The sequence below is a fragment of the Alosa alosa genome, chromosome 19, assembly GCF_017589495.1.
Source record: "Alosa alosa isolate M-15738 ecotype Scorff River chromosome 19, AALO_Geno_1.1, whole genome shotgun sequence".
NCBI classification, from domain to species: domain Eukaryota; kingdom Metazoa; phylum Chordata; class Actinopteri; order Clupeiformes; family Clupeidae; genus Alosa; species Alosa alosa.
In genome coordinates, this window is record NC_063207.1 from 12140377 (window position 1) to 12153953 (window position 13577).

The 13577-nt window shown below is 38.8% G+C and overlaps 2 protein-coding genes across 2 annotated transcripts; one reads left to right on the forward strand and one right to left on the reverse strand.

The window, feature by feature from the left end:
* Positions 1-228: 228 nt before the first annotated feature.
* On the reverse strand, positions 229-7297 carry srp54 (signal recognition particle 54). The gene is made up of 17 exons (XM_048228418.1): positions 7213-7297; positions 6683-6804; positions 6305-6402; positions 6062-6153; positions 5890-5974; positions 5518-5622; positions 5035-5101; positions 4887-4944; positions 4115-4265; positions 3839-3987; positions 3504-3604; positions 3282-3368; positions 2377-2450; positions 2138-2246; positions 1755-1925; positions 1460-1555; positions 229-715 (listed from the first exon to the last, which is right to left on the reverse strand). Exons 3-17 carry the CDS (start codon positions 6380-6382, stop codon positions 624-626), a joined length of 1515 nt encoding a protein of 504 aa, XP_048084375.1. The 5' UTR covers positions 6383-6402; positions 6683-6804; positions 7213-7297; the 3' UTR covers positions 229-623.
* Positions 7298-7373: 76 nt separating this feature from the next.
* Positions 7374-12558, forward strand: zgc:109986 (uncharacterized protein LOC553566 homolog). Its single transcript, XM_048228419.1, has 8 exons — positions 7374-7878; positions 8671-8792; positions 9272-9410; positions 9529-9650; positions 10197-10307; positions 10711-10817; positions 10905-11004; positions 12081-12558. The coding sequence occupies exons 1-8, from the start codon at positions 7782-7784 to the stop codon at positions 12195-12197; spliced, it is 915 nt and encodes a 304-aa protein (XP_048084376.1). The 5' UTR covers positions 7374-7781; the 3' UTR covers positions 12198-12558.
* The last annotated feature ends 1019 nt before the right edge of the window (positions 12559-13577 follow it).

The following is a 13577-nucleotide window of genomic DNA, read 5'->3' on the forward strand; positions in this document are numbered from 1 at the left end:
AAGTTAATACTCCTCCCTGGATTAACTAAAATATAAATATAACCCATATTTCACCAATGTTTTGGTCATTAACTGTATAGAACACATTCTATGGTTTTGGTATCAGACCAAGATGAATCCCCATTTACAGATTGATAAGCATTCTTTTTTTTTTTTCCAATAACATCAGGTCACCCCCTCTTCACATTCTCCAAAGATCATCACAGACATAAAAGCCATACAAAACAATCACGGTTAAAAATATTGCCATAAAATTTTATTAGAACATATGACAAAAATCTTGCCACATACTAATAATTTGCCATGGGTTCTGACTCAAAACACAATTATGAAAGCTGTCTGTTTGCAAACAAAAGGATGCCCTGATGTACCATGATCAACTATACTTAGCTTTCTGGACTACTGGTCTTCCAATGTAATTACTGTAAAATCACAGAATTTTCATTTGTTACAAGTACATATGCCTCTGCATTATTTTTTTACAAGTTATGAATTATATTACGTGAGGCAAACAAAGAACAAAAAAAGAAAGAAATGCGTCCGTCTGCCTTGCCCTCGCTTTACTCTCTAAAATGAAAATATCTTCATTTTCATTTTTACATCTTTATTTAAGGCTCTGAGGTTCACATGTTGTTGAATCCCATCATTCCTTTCATGTTGCCAGCTGCACCTTGCTGAAACTGCCGCATCATGGACTGCAATCCTGCCATACCACCTGAACAGAGAGGAAGAGTAAAGCTTGAGTTTACTGGGGGGAAAACAAAACACTGTCAACCTATCTCTAGGGAAATAAAGAATCGTAGCTTTGAAAATCTATTGCCTTAGTATTCGGACTGCAAGTGTATATGAATGTACGAGAGACTGGCTGGGCCACTTCAGAGAGACAACATCCAGGGATGACCGGAGCACTAAGAGAACGTTTAAACTTTTTTTATTAAGGTGCACAAACGACTGACGTTTCGACGCACTGCGTCTTCCTCAGAGTCAAAGAGTCTCGAGCGCAAGTGACACCTGTCTTACATGTATATGAATGTACGTGTTAACTGGCCAAAAGTAATCTTGAGTAGTACTATCAAGATACTAATCACTATCACTATCATACTATCAGTACTAAGGTGTACTGGCTGCACTGGAGTAATAGTCACCACTGGCTGCACTTGAAAAGTATCATCAAAGGGCTGTTTGGTGTTTTAAACCCCCAACGTTGTCTTCCAGGCAGCGCTGCATGGAAGGCACTAGGGTTAGGCAAGGGTTAAGGGTTGGGTGCCTTGAAGTCGATGGTCGCAGCGCTACCATGAAGTCGACGGTGGGGGCTTAAAACACCATCGACCCGTCAAAGGACGCACACTACCCTCTAAACTGTACTCTGTACAAGTGTACTGTATATTGCTATCAGTTAAATAGCAAATGGTAATACTAAACAGCAGTCTCAGGGTGAGAAGGCTGGTAGTTAGCATACCCATGTGGTGCAGAACTCTGGGATCCATCATCTTGGCCATCTGTTGGTTCAACTTTGCCATCTGTGATGGGTTGACATTCTTGGACATATCACCACCTAAAAAGGACAACAGCAATATTAAGCACACTTTAAAATGAAAGGTTTTTACATTTAGAGTATTTCAGAGGCTGACCCCTCAGCACTCTGCATATAAATAGATGTACTAGTGTCTAAATGTTGGTCCAGAGAATTAGTTTCATAACGACAGTGACAATGACAAAATCAAATTTGCAGATTAGTTAACCTGATAATCTACCTTTGAACAAGCCTTTGATGCCACCCATCTTTTTCACCATCTGGGCAAACTTAGTGTATTGGGTGAGCAGCTCCTGAACATCTCTGGTGGCTACACCTGCACCACGGGCAACCCTCTGAATTCTGTTGGGCTGTTTGCTGAAAAGCTTGGCACCATCTTTGTTGTCCAGCTCTGTGGAAAACAATAATAAATATAATTAACTACACACACACACACAAGATTTTATATCCATTTCCTAATCCATTACGGGTTGGAATCGAATCCTTCTACATGAGTCAGAAAATTTTCATTTAATTCAATTCATACGTCATCTCACTTTTGACTTTTGGAAAGAGGTGATGATGTACTGTATTTATCATATGTAACATGAGGATTTTTTTTACCTTGGTCATTCATGCTGTCCATGATGGTCATCAGCTTCTTTAACCTGGCCATGGACTCTTGCTCATTACCTTTGCTCATGAAATCAGTTCCAAATCCTGGAATCATGCCCTGTAAATATACATACCGAGAGTTTAAATCACAAATAATAAAGATCGACCAGTACAGATTAAACTTTTTTCTATACATTTCATAAAATCTGAGATATAAAATTGCATTGACAAGTCATCCTCATCCTTACCATAATCTGTCCAAAGGGACCCATCTTCATGATGTTCTGGAACTGTTCATACATGTCTCTAAGGGTAAACTGACCTGGTTTGGAGACATCAACACTCAGTTTTGGATTTCCATTTCTGCTTAATGCATTTAGCATAGGCAGTACCAATTTGAGATTAAGAATCTAGATCAGTGGTTCTTAACTGGTTTTGCTTTGGGACCCACAGTTTCCCATGTTCATCAAGTCACGACCCATTTATTTTTCACTGATCAAGCCAACGGATACGGTAAACTACATGAGACATGTGAAGTGCCTGTAGGCTTACTTGTTTGGAACAGGCCGGTGTTTGGCATTCCATTTGGAACATGCTGGTGTTTGGCATTCCATTTGTACAAGTCTTTAACTCCTTTAATGTCACCTTTCAAAGTACTCGACAGGTTTGTCTTCGACAGGGGTGCTTTGTTTCCATGTGGCATTTTCTCTCGTGTGCCAGCAATTCAGTGAACACCGCACACTAGGGTTTAGGTCCCATTTTGTCTCAATTTAAGTGAAACCATATCCTACTTCAAATATTGAGGGTCAGAGCCTACATGCTACCGCTAAAATGATGTCTAATATGACCCGTCACATAAATATTGTCTATGTCCATGGCAATGACTGACATACAAATGTTTCAATCAAAATAAAGGTCCAACATTAGATCAAAATAAATAAGATCAAAATAAATAAAATCAAAATAAAGGTCCAACATTAGATCTGAGGTAGCATTTTAAATGGGTGTTTTTGTTTGTTTTTAACCACAAGCGACACACCCAGAACGGTTCCGCGACTCACCAGTTAAAAACACTGAGCTAGACTTTTCCACAACATGCAAATTATTGTATTAGCGAGATGTCAGGGCGTGATTATTGGATTGTTATCCTCACCGTGTTTAAGTTTGTCAATGAGCTCTTCATTGTCATCCAGCTTCAGCTCATTCACTTTGTCTATCAAACCCTCAATGTCTCCCATACCTGTGTAAAACAGTCACATGCAGTATACATAGTTTAATAATGTATTCACATTCACAGTGTTCTTATATAATATTATATTCCACTCATTTATTTACTACTATTGAATTCATAAATTGAGTGTTTGATCAAACTTACCCAAAAGTTTACTGATAAAAGGTTGCGTTTTGAAAGGTTCCAAGTCATCAATATGCTCTCCAGTTCCAATGAAAATGATGGGACTCTTCGTAGCTGCCACACTGTTGATGTCAAAACAAATAGCTTTTAATTAAATTATTTGTTTTTCATTAAAGGAGAAATCTGGTGAGTTTTCACATAGATCTCCATTAAAAGAGTCATTTGCTGCAATTATAATGCAAGTAATAATTTCTAAATTTAATGTGAGCAATTATCCAGTGAAATAATTGTATTATACTGAAACTGTAAGTAAAAAAATAGAATATTTAAAATGACTTAAACTGGATTTCACTTACGCACTAAGCGCACCACCTCCTTTGGCATGACCGTCCAACTTTGTCACAATCACAGATGCCACATCTACCTTATCTTTGAAAGCTTTGGCTTGGGCCTCGCAAGCCTGACCGATGGAGGCATCCATCACGTACACAATATTATCCGGTTGCTAAAAGGCAAAAGTAAGGAACACAAACAAGATTACATATGGATTTTCCAAGCCTGACTCGATACCTGTAGTTCCCACCTTCCAATCAGTTATTCTTGCTTGGTCACTATCATCGAACAACACTCACCACAGCATTGGCGACTTGCAACATCTCCTCAAAGAGAGAGTCCTCCTGTTTATGTCGGCCGCTTGTGTCTACAATGATGATTTCAAAGTTCTCAACCTTGAATTTCTCGACACCCTCAGCAGCTATGACAACTGGATCCATCTCTGTGTAGCTGTGGAAAAAAACGATGATCAGCCATCACTGTACACTGTACACTTCAAAAGTCAATTGTTTTAGAATATTAAATGGCCAAATGGTAATGGAGGGAATGAGAGGTGATGGAGGGGATGACAGTCCAGCCACTGTATTAAAGGAAGGTACATGAATGTAGGAGTTATTCAAGCAACATGAATGTTATTCAAACAATCCGGTTCTCTTTCTTGGATGGACAAATTATGAAAACAAAGGAAAAACTAAAAGGTAGTTTGCGATAATTTGCGGTCTGAAAACTGTACCGTCTTGCCATCTAACCCATTGCACACTTAGTGAATGGCCTAATTAAAGCCACCACTTCACACCACAGGCACGTCAAAGGGGTGTGTCTACTACCATGTGACAGGTAATCAGGTAAGTACGTACAGGTAAGATGCTGCTACGGTTAATTAAGGTATCACATTTCTTAAATTAAATTGTATAATTTCTGTTAACTTAAAACGCATTTCCATAATGTAATAATGTAAACTAAACTAGTTGTACTTATTCCACAGATAAGTCACCAAAACCCAAATATGGCTCCTACAGTAGGTGCATGAGAAAGTTCAGTGTGTGAAGACCAATAAAATGCTTTCCTCACCTCCCATAGAAAGGAATTCTGGCTTTTGTAGCATTCTGCTTCAACTGGTCAAAGGCACCTGTAAAACAAACACATTTCTTTTTAATCATTCTGTTTTACTTCTGAAAAATGGTATGTTATATCTGACAACATACATTTCCTGCGTTACCTGCTCTGAATGTGTCGGCACAGATCAGACATGTTTTCCATCCTTTTCTTTGGTAGTAATATGCCAGCTAAGAAATATCAGAGAAGTGCATGGAAGTTACAAATGAGCTTTCAACAAAGATTTTTTACACAAACATTGTAACATTTGCTGATCTCAACAACATTCCAAACTCTTTCAGTTATACAGATTGTGGTCCTCAAATTCCCAGATTTTGCTTCCTGCTTCAGTTCAAGCCCTCCCAATATTTCAATAAGTCAAATGTAAAGACTTAACACTTTTGGAAAGAAACTATATGGTACATTAGGCCTTAATGCAATCTACCTGGCTCATTGCTTTCAACTAAACTGACCACAATTAACATTTTCGCCTACATTTACACATGACAAAACTACAAAAATAATAGTTATATGTGACAAAAGCATGTGGTATTAAAATCATCAAATCACTAAGTCTATCCCTGGACACAAGTTTGGCATGGAGTACCTTTGAACATGTTGTAGTTTTCCCACTGCCCTGAAGGCCTACAAACATGATGACGTTGTTTTTTCCCTTTGTTGGTGTCCAGGCCTTGACTCCAGGATCCACAAGCTGGGAGTATAACAGAGAAAACAAGGCTCAATGACACAGTAAAAGTGGAAATCTAATGACAATTGAGTATAATGGATAAATATCTGTACCGACAGAGTAATGGAGAAATATCTGTAGGATATGTATGGATATATCTGTATCTATGGAATGTAACAACTGTGAAATAACAGCTCCATACTAACCAGTGCTTGCATACATATCATTATCCTGAAAATCTATCCATAAAGAAAACTCTCTGATGTGTTTTAACAATGCACAAAGACCAACCTTAACAAGCTCTTTAAAAACGGCATGCTGAATCATTCGTCTCTTGTTCAAACCAGAGGCCATTTCCTCCAGGTCGATGGCAGCTCTAGAAAATATCACACAGCATATTATAGGGAGCCAGGAAACAAACAGAACCTTATACAAACAGCCCATATCTGATGATATAACTTACTTGACATTTTCTCTGAGCGTCTTAACTAGCCTGATGTTTACATCAGCTTCCAGTAAAGCAGCACATACATCTTTTAACATAGCATTTAGAACCTGGGGGGCAAGAAACATCAATATTATGCACTTGACTCCTAGGGGTTTAATAACCATTTCATTATTACACGTGTTTCTAAAGATTTTCTACTGCAGATACTCTAATCATACATTTGTTCTATTCATAACGTTAGACCATTTCTAATGTTACCTCCTCGTTGATTATGGTGGCATTGCTAAGAGACCTCAGCGCCGAGGTTATCTTTCTGCCCAAGTCGGCCAACACCATGTTTGCGACTCAGCTGGTACCTACACACAGAGAGAGAGAGAGAGAGAGAGAGAGAGGAGTGAGAAAGTGCCGTTTGAGATCCTTGCTCTGCTCAAGGACTACTTGGCATCTTCCTGACAGAGCTGTGTTGCCAAACGTTAATGTTTGTTTTTATTCTTCTTTCCAACGATATGTAAAGAAAACAATGCACTGGCGTCAATGACACGTGCACATATGATTCAGAAGACAAAGGAAGGCGTTTGACCATAGGGTGTTATGACAATTCTGCTTAGATGTGAATCTGAATTTACCACAACTTACAAGACAAGACAAGGAAATGGCCTCGTAGAGGGGGATACCCCCTGTTGCGCTTAACAGTCTCCTGCTGTCAACAGGGAAACGAAGCAAAGGTCTTGGGTAGAACAATCCTGAAAATACGTTAACTACACAGAGGAAACAAGAACAGAAACTTAAGGTAAACAAGTGCTCCATGACATTGAACACGACGATTAACATACTCCTGCAGAAGACAAGTGTCTCGGTCGTTGACAATCACAAGGCACAGCTGTTACACGCTGCAAACTGAGTAAACACGGCCACTTTGGCCCGCTAACTAGCAAAGATGTTGACACACCGAATACGCTGAAACGGTAGACGAGCTACTTCATTCGCTAGCTTTCGCTAGCTACTATTTCTGTTAGCTAACGTTAGCTGGTTTTTAAGCGAGCCACAATAATCAGACTCCACCAAATCAGAAAATCTCCCTTTCCCATCACCTAAGATATATGGCGACATTTTTATAAACGTGAAAAGTTGTTGTTTTTAATCAAAACTGTGAAAACGACACATACCTTTTCCCTAGGCTGTTCACAGCAGCTATCAGTATCGGGCAATCATAAACGTCATCGAAATGGGTAAAAAAAAATCCCACAAACCTCTTTTAACTTCCGGGTTAAAGGAAACAGGCTGCTGACCTCAGTGGTACACACGCAGTGAAATGGGAAAATACTGGTAGTCAAGTTACTAAAATTGCAACATTAATTTAAATCAGTGTACCAGATAATTATTCAGAGTTTTCTTTCAGAGAAATCTGCTTCTCTGTACTTTTACATTGAAATGATTTCATATGAAGTCATACTCGTTTAAGGTGGAGCTGAAATTTCAGATCTCATAAGTGTTTTTCTAGATGTTTATCATGAAGAAAGAGTAATGCATATGACGATTGCTTTATTGTGATCTAGTGTTTTGCATAGAAAAGAGGATTAATGGCATCAGACGAACGTTGAACTGTTATTGATATTATGAATTAAAAAGAGGACCCTTAAAACATCCACGTGCCCTCGTCGCTGTTTGATTCCACCACTCTGTTTGGAAAGCATGAGTTTTGGTTAAAGGAATTGAGATCCACGAATCTTCCACAATGAACTGTTCAGACGCAAAAACCGAAATTCTACGGATAATAGCCCAGGTAGAGCCTCAGGAGTTACCCAAGTTAATCGACTGGATGAAGAATTCAGGTAAAGTCTACAAACGCGTTGTATCTAATTGCTATGATGTCTTGACATTATGCTTTAAACCTAAACCCTAAAACCCAATCATATCAAGCAGTGCTGTGAATTATATGCACAAACAAATATCCTGGCACGCACATTTGTATAGCATGTGCACTGAAGAAGTCACAGCTCCTTTTACACTGCTGTGTAGCTAGTAAAGCTGAACAAGATTAAGGTTTATGATATAATGATGCTAAAGTGTCCAAGATGGACCAGTGCTAGCTGTTTGTTTGAGACTAGTAATGCCCCCATCGTTCATGCTGTGCATTCATGTGCTGATTAACCGAGTCAGAAAATACCATTATAATGGCCTTAACCAATCCTGCACTAACTAGTGACAGAAGATAAACATACTTCTTTTGGAAACACTGGAATAAACATATGTATGTATTTAATTACTGTGGACAGTTATTGTCTGTGTGTATGTACCTGTTTTAAACATTTAAAACGCCCTTTAAAATGATAACCGATTAGTAAACAGAATGTGCCTTTGGAACAATGTAGATATTGCATGAAATATCGCATCAGCCATTTCTTTCTACAACAATCAAGAACCCTTTTGCAATTATGTAAGCACATAATGTAATCTGAAAACTGCCCTGGTTAAAAAAAACAATGCAACTGATCGCAGCTGGTATTTTGTCTATAATGGAGTGGAATGGAAATTTGTTTCCCCAAACTTTTGATCGGTAGTGTGTGTGTGTGTATGCATGTATATATGTATGCATGTATATATAATATAATATTTCTCTACAGATGACTTGGATGACTGTTTAATCGACAATCAAAAAGTGATACTTCAGAGTATTGCAGAGGACCTCAGAACCTGTCTCCCTCTGGAGGCTATGTTTTCCTCAGAGACACTGGCAATTCAGAAGGTAACACTAACCCAACCCAACCTATGGTTGTATTCCGATAGATGTATTCTAATACATTGTTCACAGCCAGTGAGTGTTAAAGGAACCGTATGTAAGAAATGTATTTCAATTAATCATAAAATGGCCCTGATATGTCACAGACATTAAGAAATCATGTTCATTTCAAAAACTTATATCACTGACAACAGTAGTCCGGCCAGGATATTGTCATTTAAAAAGTGAAGTTGCAGCCCTCAACTGATGTTTATGTTGTCATGTTGTGTTTTGGCCTGATGCGCCACGGTCCACCTATCTACTTATCACAAAGTCAGTAGTGTTTCGGCATCCGGGTTGCCAGCTCTGCCAGTCAGAGGGGAGGGGAAGGGGATACAGCGCTCTACAGTAATTTGAAAGTGATTGTAGTACCAGCTTTGTCCACAATCTTACATACGGTTCCTTTAAGGCACTGTGCTACCACTCACTGCAATTTTTTGTTTTAGACTCAACAGAATCCCAGGCCTACTATTCACGTTGATGCATTCCTGTATGACGATGAAGCTGTGGATTTGCTCTGTGAGGAGGGCAAGATGAGTAGACACTACTGCCTTGGCTGTAGCTCCCAAAGGACAGCTCCTCTTGGTGGGTTCACATAACACAAGGGCACTCAACTGGATGAATGTGTCAAGGGCTTGTCCACGTTGTCGCCGTGAGAACATACTGTACTGATTCCAATCACCACCCATTCTCTTGTTTACAGAATTTATATCCCACTCTTTCTCCATTTTGGAGCTCAAGTTTCTGTTTCATCATGTTCTTCCGGATCTATCTGGGAAAGTTTTGGTGGATGTGGGCTCAAGGCTTGGAGCTGTACTTTATGGGGTATGACTACTTTTCACTAATATTACATTAGAATATTATATCTATAACATCCTAATTAGAATCCAAATGTTCACAGTCACCAGTTAGCATTGTATGTTACACCTATACACACTTACACAAACAAAACATTTGTATGGGGCCTTAACTAGAGCTGCACAATTATCGCAATCACAATTGCAATATGAACACAATTACCTAATTGCAAAAGATACAAATAATTGTGTACAGTTAATTTTGTCACATTCATGACTTTTATATTCATGTCATCCACCTATACTCTGCCACCTCTGGTTGGTGGGTGTGCGTAGTGTGTAAGGGGCACAGAAATTCTGATGGTGAGCTTCACAGTCGGTCAGGGGTGCTGTGCTTCTTGTGCACTAGGCATGCTCACCGATCAGGGGTGGCACAAATTAAAGAGACATTTGTAATATTGAACAGAATCAATTCATTGACATTCAAATCGTATCACAAATCGCTAGAACTAGAACTAAGTCTGGTGTATGCAACTCCCTTGACTCCAGGTGCTCTGTATAATGTTAATTCCAGGGTTATCTGTACAGCTCAGCTTCAAGGCTGGTGGGAGTGGAGATTAGTGCGGAATTTGTTCAGCTCCAATCAATGGCAGCAGAGAAGTATGGATTCAGTGATAGAATTCAGGTAAAATTTTAAATTTAGAAAAGCTAACATGTTAACATTTAAATGAAAATATAGATATTCTCAACCAATTCACACAGTGTACACCCTGAAATGTGGCACCCATACTTATGGTGTACTGATTTTCTCATGCAATGTAGTGTTAAGGCAGAGCTTTCCATTCCTCCCTAAGTTTTCACTATTGATCTAGAATATTTTGAAAGCCTGGAATGTAATATTCACACTCCAACATTTTGTACAATTAATTTGAACTACGTAGAGTAATTAGTAAGTTCATAAAGTTTATCTCACGTCAGATGATATATAGGATGCAGCTTAGCTGTGGTGGTCATTGTAAATTAGCTATGTTAAAATTGTGTGTATGTCTGCCTAAGTGTTGCTATACATCTTTGAATTATGTGAATAGGTTATCCATGCCAATATCAGCTCTCAAGCAGCACTTCTCAAAGAGGCTGATGTTCTCATTATGAACAATGTGTTTGAATATTTTTTGGACCTCAATGGGCAAATGATGTAAGTTCAGAAATAATTAAAACATTCATATTCATAAAATACATTGATTCATGGTAAGGTACAGTATATGATTTCCTTTTTCCACAGAGCATGGCAGAGTATTTGTCAGAATTTCTGTAAGAAAAATAGTCTGTTGGTGACTGTTCCAAGTATTCAAGAAGCTCTTACTAAACTCAAGGGAAATTGTGTAAGTATTCACTTGTGTTTACATGACTAAATTGAAAGGTCAAACATTTTTCAATGACTTTTATGGCATTAATTGATGTATATTGGGCTTTGAGTAGGGCTGCACAATTAATCGTTTTTTTTCCCACCGATGTTTCTTTTTCAACATTTTCGAAAGTGCAACTATTGCAAAGACTGCTATTTATTGTGCAGCTCTCAACTCTGTACCAATGGTTGATCTTGTCACATCTATGATTTTTATATTCATGTCATCCTCCTTGTGTGACAGACAGTGAAGCTAACATGAGTGATGTGCTTCTCATGCGCTGGGCATGCTCACCAAATCGAAGTGGCCCAACAAAGAGAAATTTGGAAAATTGAACTGAAGTTTGACTTTAAAAATAAAAATAAATATAGCAAATCAAATCACAATTGCAATATTACTATTAGATATTTACCTCAAATCATGCAGCCCTAATTTTGGGCATACATTTGACACATGTTGGATTAGAATTGGATTAGTATCACAGATTGTGCTTTTAGTGCCTGGAGTGTTTCAATTTTTTCTTCTAGAAAAAGCCAGGCTAGAGTTTCTGAGCCCTGAACCATTCTCCAGGCACACAATGATGACTTTCCAGGCACACTATGATGACTCTGTCAGTTGGTTTCCCTTAACCACTGTCCTTTGTTGCCTTTAACAAAAGTTGGCTGAATGGTCAGATCTAGGTGCATGTGATGTGACTGATGGCATGGTTGAGCATTGTGACTTGTAGGATGTTACAGTACGAGCACATGTGTATGCTAGCCCAATTAGCTTATGTAGTCTCTTATGGATTTCCTGAAACACAAACATACAATTGCTGTGCAATAAGATGTGAATACGTATCACAATTATAATTTGATATAGATAAATTAGACATTTCTTGATTCCCCCCCCCTCCTCTGGGTTGTCCATGACACCTGGTGCAAGTTCACTTGGAGCATCAGGGTTGTTTTTTCACTAGTTTTTCATCATTTAAAGTGTTTTTGATGTTCCATGAACTGCTTTGCCAAAAATGATCTGCTTTGTGACTCGTTTTTGCTCTTTTTTCATTGCAGGGGGTGGTTGATGTTAGCCAGTGGATTGAGGAAATTCCTGTCAATTGTGATGCGTACCTCAGCAAAGATTGCGATCCAGATTCATTCAAACAAATTCACCTCTATAAAGTGCTTTGACATACGTCATTTTGCCATGTGACTCACTTCCTTTCACACACTTGCATACTCAGACACGTGCACATTCACAAAAGACTCCAAAAAAGACATAGACTCTTTTAAGATTGCAAATGGGAGTGAACCTCCCAAACAACACATAATACAATTAGATTATTGTCATAACTAACAGTGTAAATAACTTACAGTGTAAATACCTTGTGTACTCTATATGGTATGTTTATAACTTAAATTGTCCTGGTTTGTTACTACACCCAAAATCTGTAAATTTCTATATTCTTTACTATCTATACTGTCCTATACTCCTTCCAATGCTTTTATATAACACTGAAAGCCAATACAAAATAATAAATTATATTCTTAACTCTGGTTTCTGGTCTGTTTTATTCTGGTTTGTCTCTGCGTTTTGTTCAGTTACATGCTCCAGTGTTGAGCAGAGCTGAAACAGAAACATGTTGTGCATAATTAGACAGGAAGTGGCATCCCTTGCCAGCATACGATGTATGTTGTGCCAACTTACTCGAGGAAGTGGCATCCCATACAATCAGAGGATGTTGTCTAAAGGATCTTTGATACATGTTGTGCCAACTTACTTGAGTTTTCTGCAGTATGTTTATGACTACTCTGTGCTCCATCTCGGTTGCTGGGTTTATTGACTTGTTTCAAAATAGTTGTGCACTTTTATGTAATGTTATGATGACTCCACATGAATCAACTTTGTCAAAAATGAATGATTGTTTAGGTTTACAGTGATTTCCCTTAAGCTGCTGTGACAGGAAGAGTGTGATGTACATTTCCATTTACAAAATTCTTTACTTTGGCAGCCGTGGCCTACTGGTTAGCACTTCGGACCTGTAACCTGAGGGTTGCCGGTTCGAACCCCGACCAGTAGGCGCGGCTGAAGTGCCCCTGAGCAAGGCACCTAACCCCTCACTGCTCCCCGAGCGCCGCTGTTGATGCAGGCAGCTCACTGCGCCGGGATTAGTGTGTGCTTCACCTCACTGTGTGTACACTGTGTGCTGTGTGTGTTTCACTAATTCACGGATTGGGATAAATGCAGAGACCAAATTTCCCTCACGGGATCAAAAGAGTATATATACTTATATACCTTATTCAAATATACAGAATTAACAATAGAAAGCAGAATCGTGCAGAATGACTGGCATACCCAGGGGCGCCTTAATACCACCTGAGGCCCCTGGGCTATATGTTTTTAACCCCCAAAACCGCAAAAAATAATCATGATTAAATGATACCCGGCCCGCGATCTGACCCGCCTATTTACATAACGTGCGCTTTTGGTTAATATAGCCTATAACATGCAGTGTTACCTATCATTATTGAGCCTATGTAAAACCTTTACATAAACAGGAACAGAAAGCC

What these genes read in the sequence shown, in the direction of transcription:
- zgc:109986 (XM_048228419.1), top strand. Translation starts at nt 7,782, where the DNA reads ATGAACTGTTCAGACGCAAAAACCGAAATTCTACGGATAATAGCCCAG. An exon ending in TTGGAGCTGTACTTTATGGG is followed by an intron (nt 9,651 to 10,196) that starts GTATGACTACTT and finishes TGTTAATTCCAG; the next exon opens with GGTTATCTGTACAGCTCAGC. An exon ending in GATTCAGTGATAGAATTCAG is followed by an intron (nt 10,308 to 10,710) that starts GTAAAATTTTAA and finishes TTATGTGAATAG; the next exon opens with GTTATCCATGCCAATATCAG.
- srp54 (XM_048228418.1), bottom strand. Translation starts at nt 6,382, where the DNA reads ATGGTGTTGGCCGACTTGGGCAGAAAGATAACCTCGGCGCTGAGGTCT. An exon ending in CATCAAAGGCTTGTTCAAAG is followed by an intron (nt 1,556 to 1,754) that starts GTAGATTATCAG and finishes TGTCCTTTTTAG; the next exon opens with GTGGTGATATGTCCAAGAAT. An exon ending in CAGAGTTCTGCACCACATGG is followed by an intron (nt 716 to 1,459) that starts GTATGCTAACTA and finishes CTCTCTGTTCAG; the next exon opens with GTGGTATGGCAGGATTGCAG.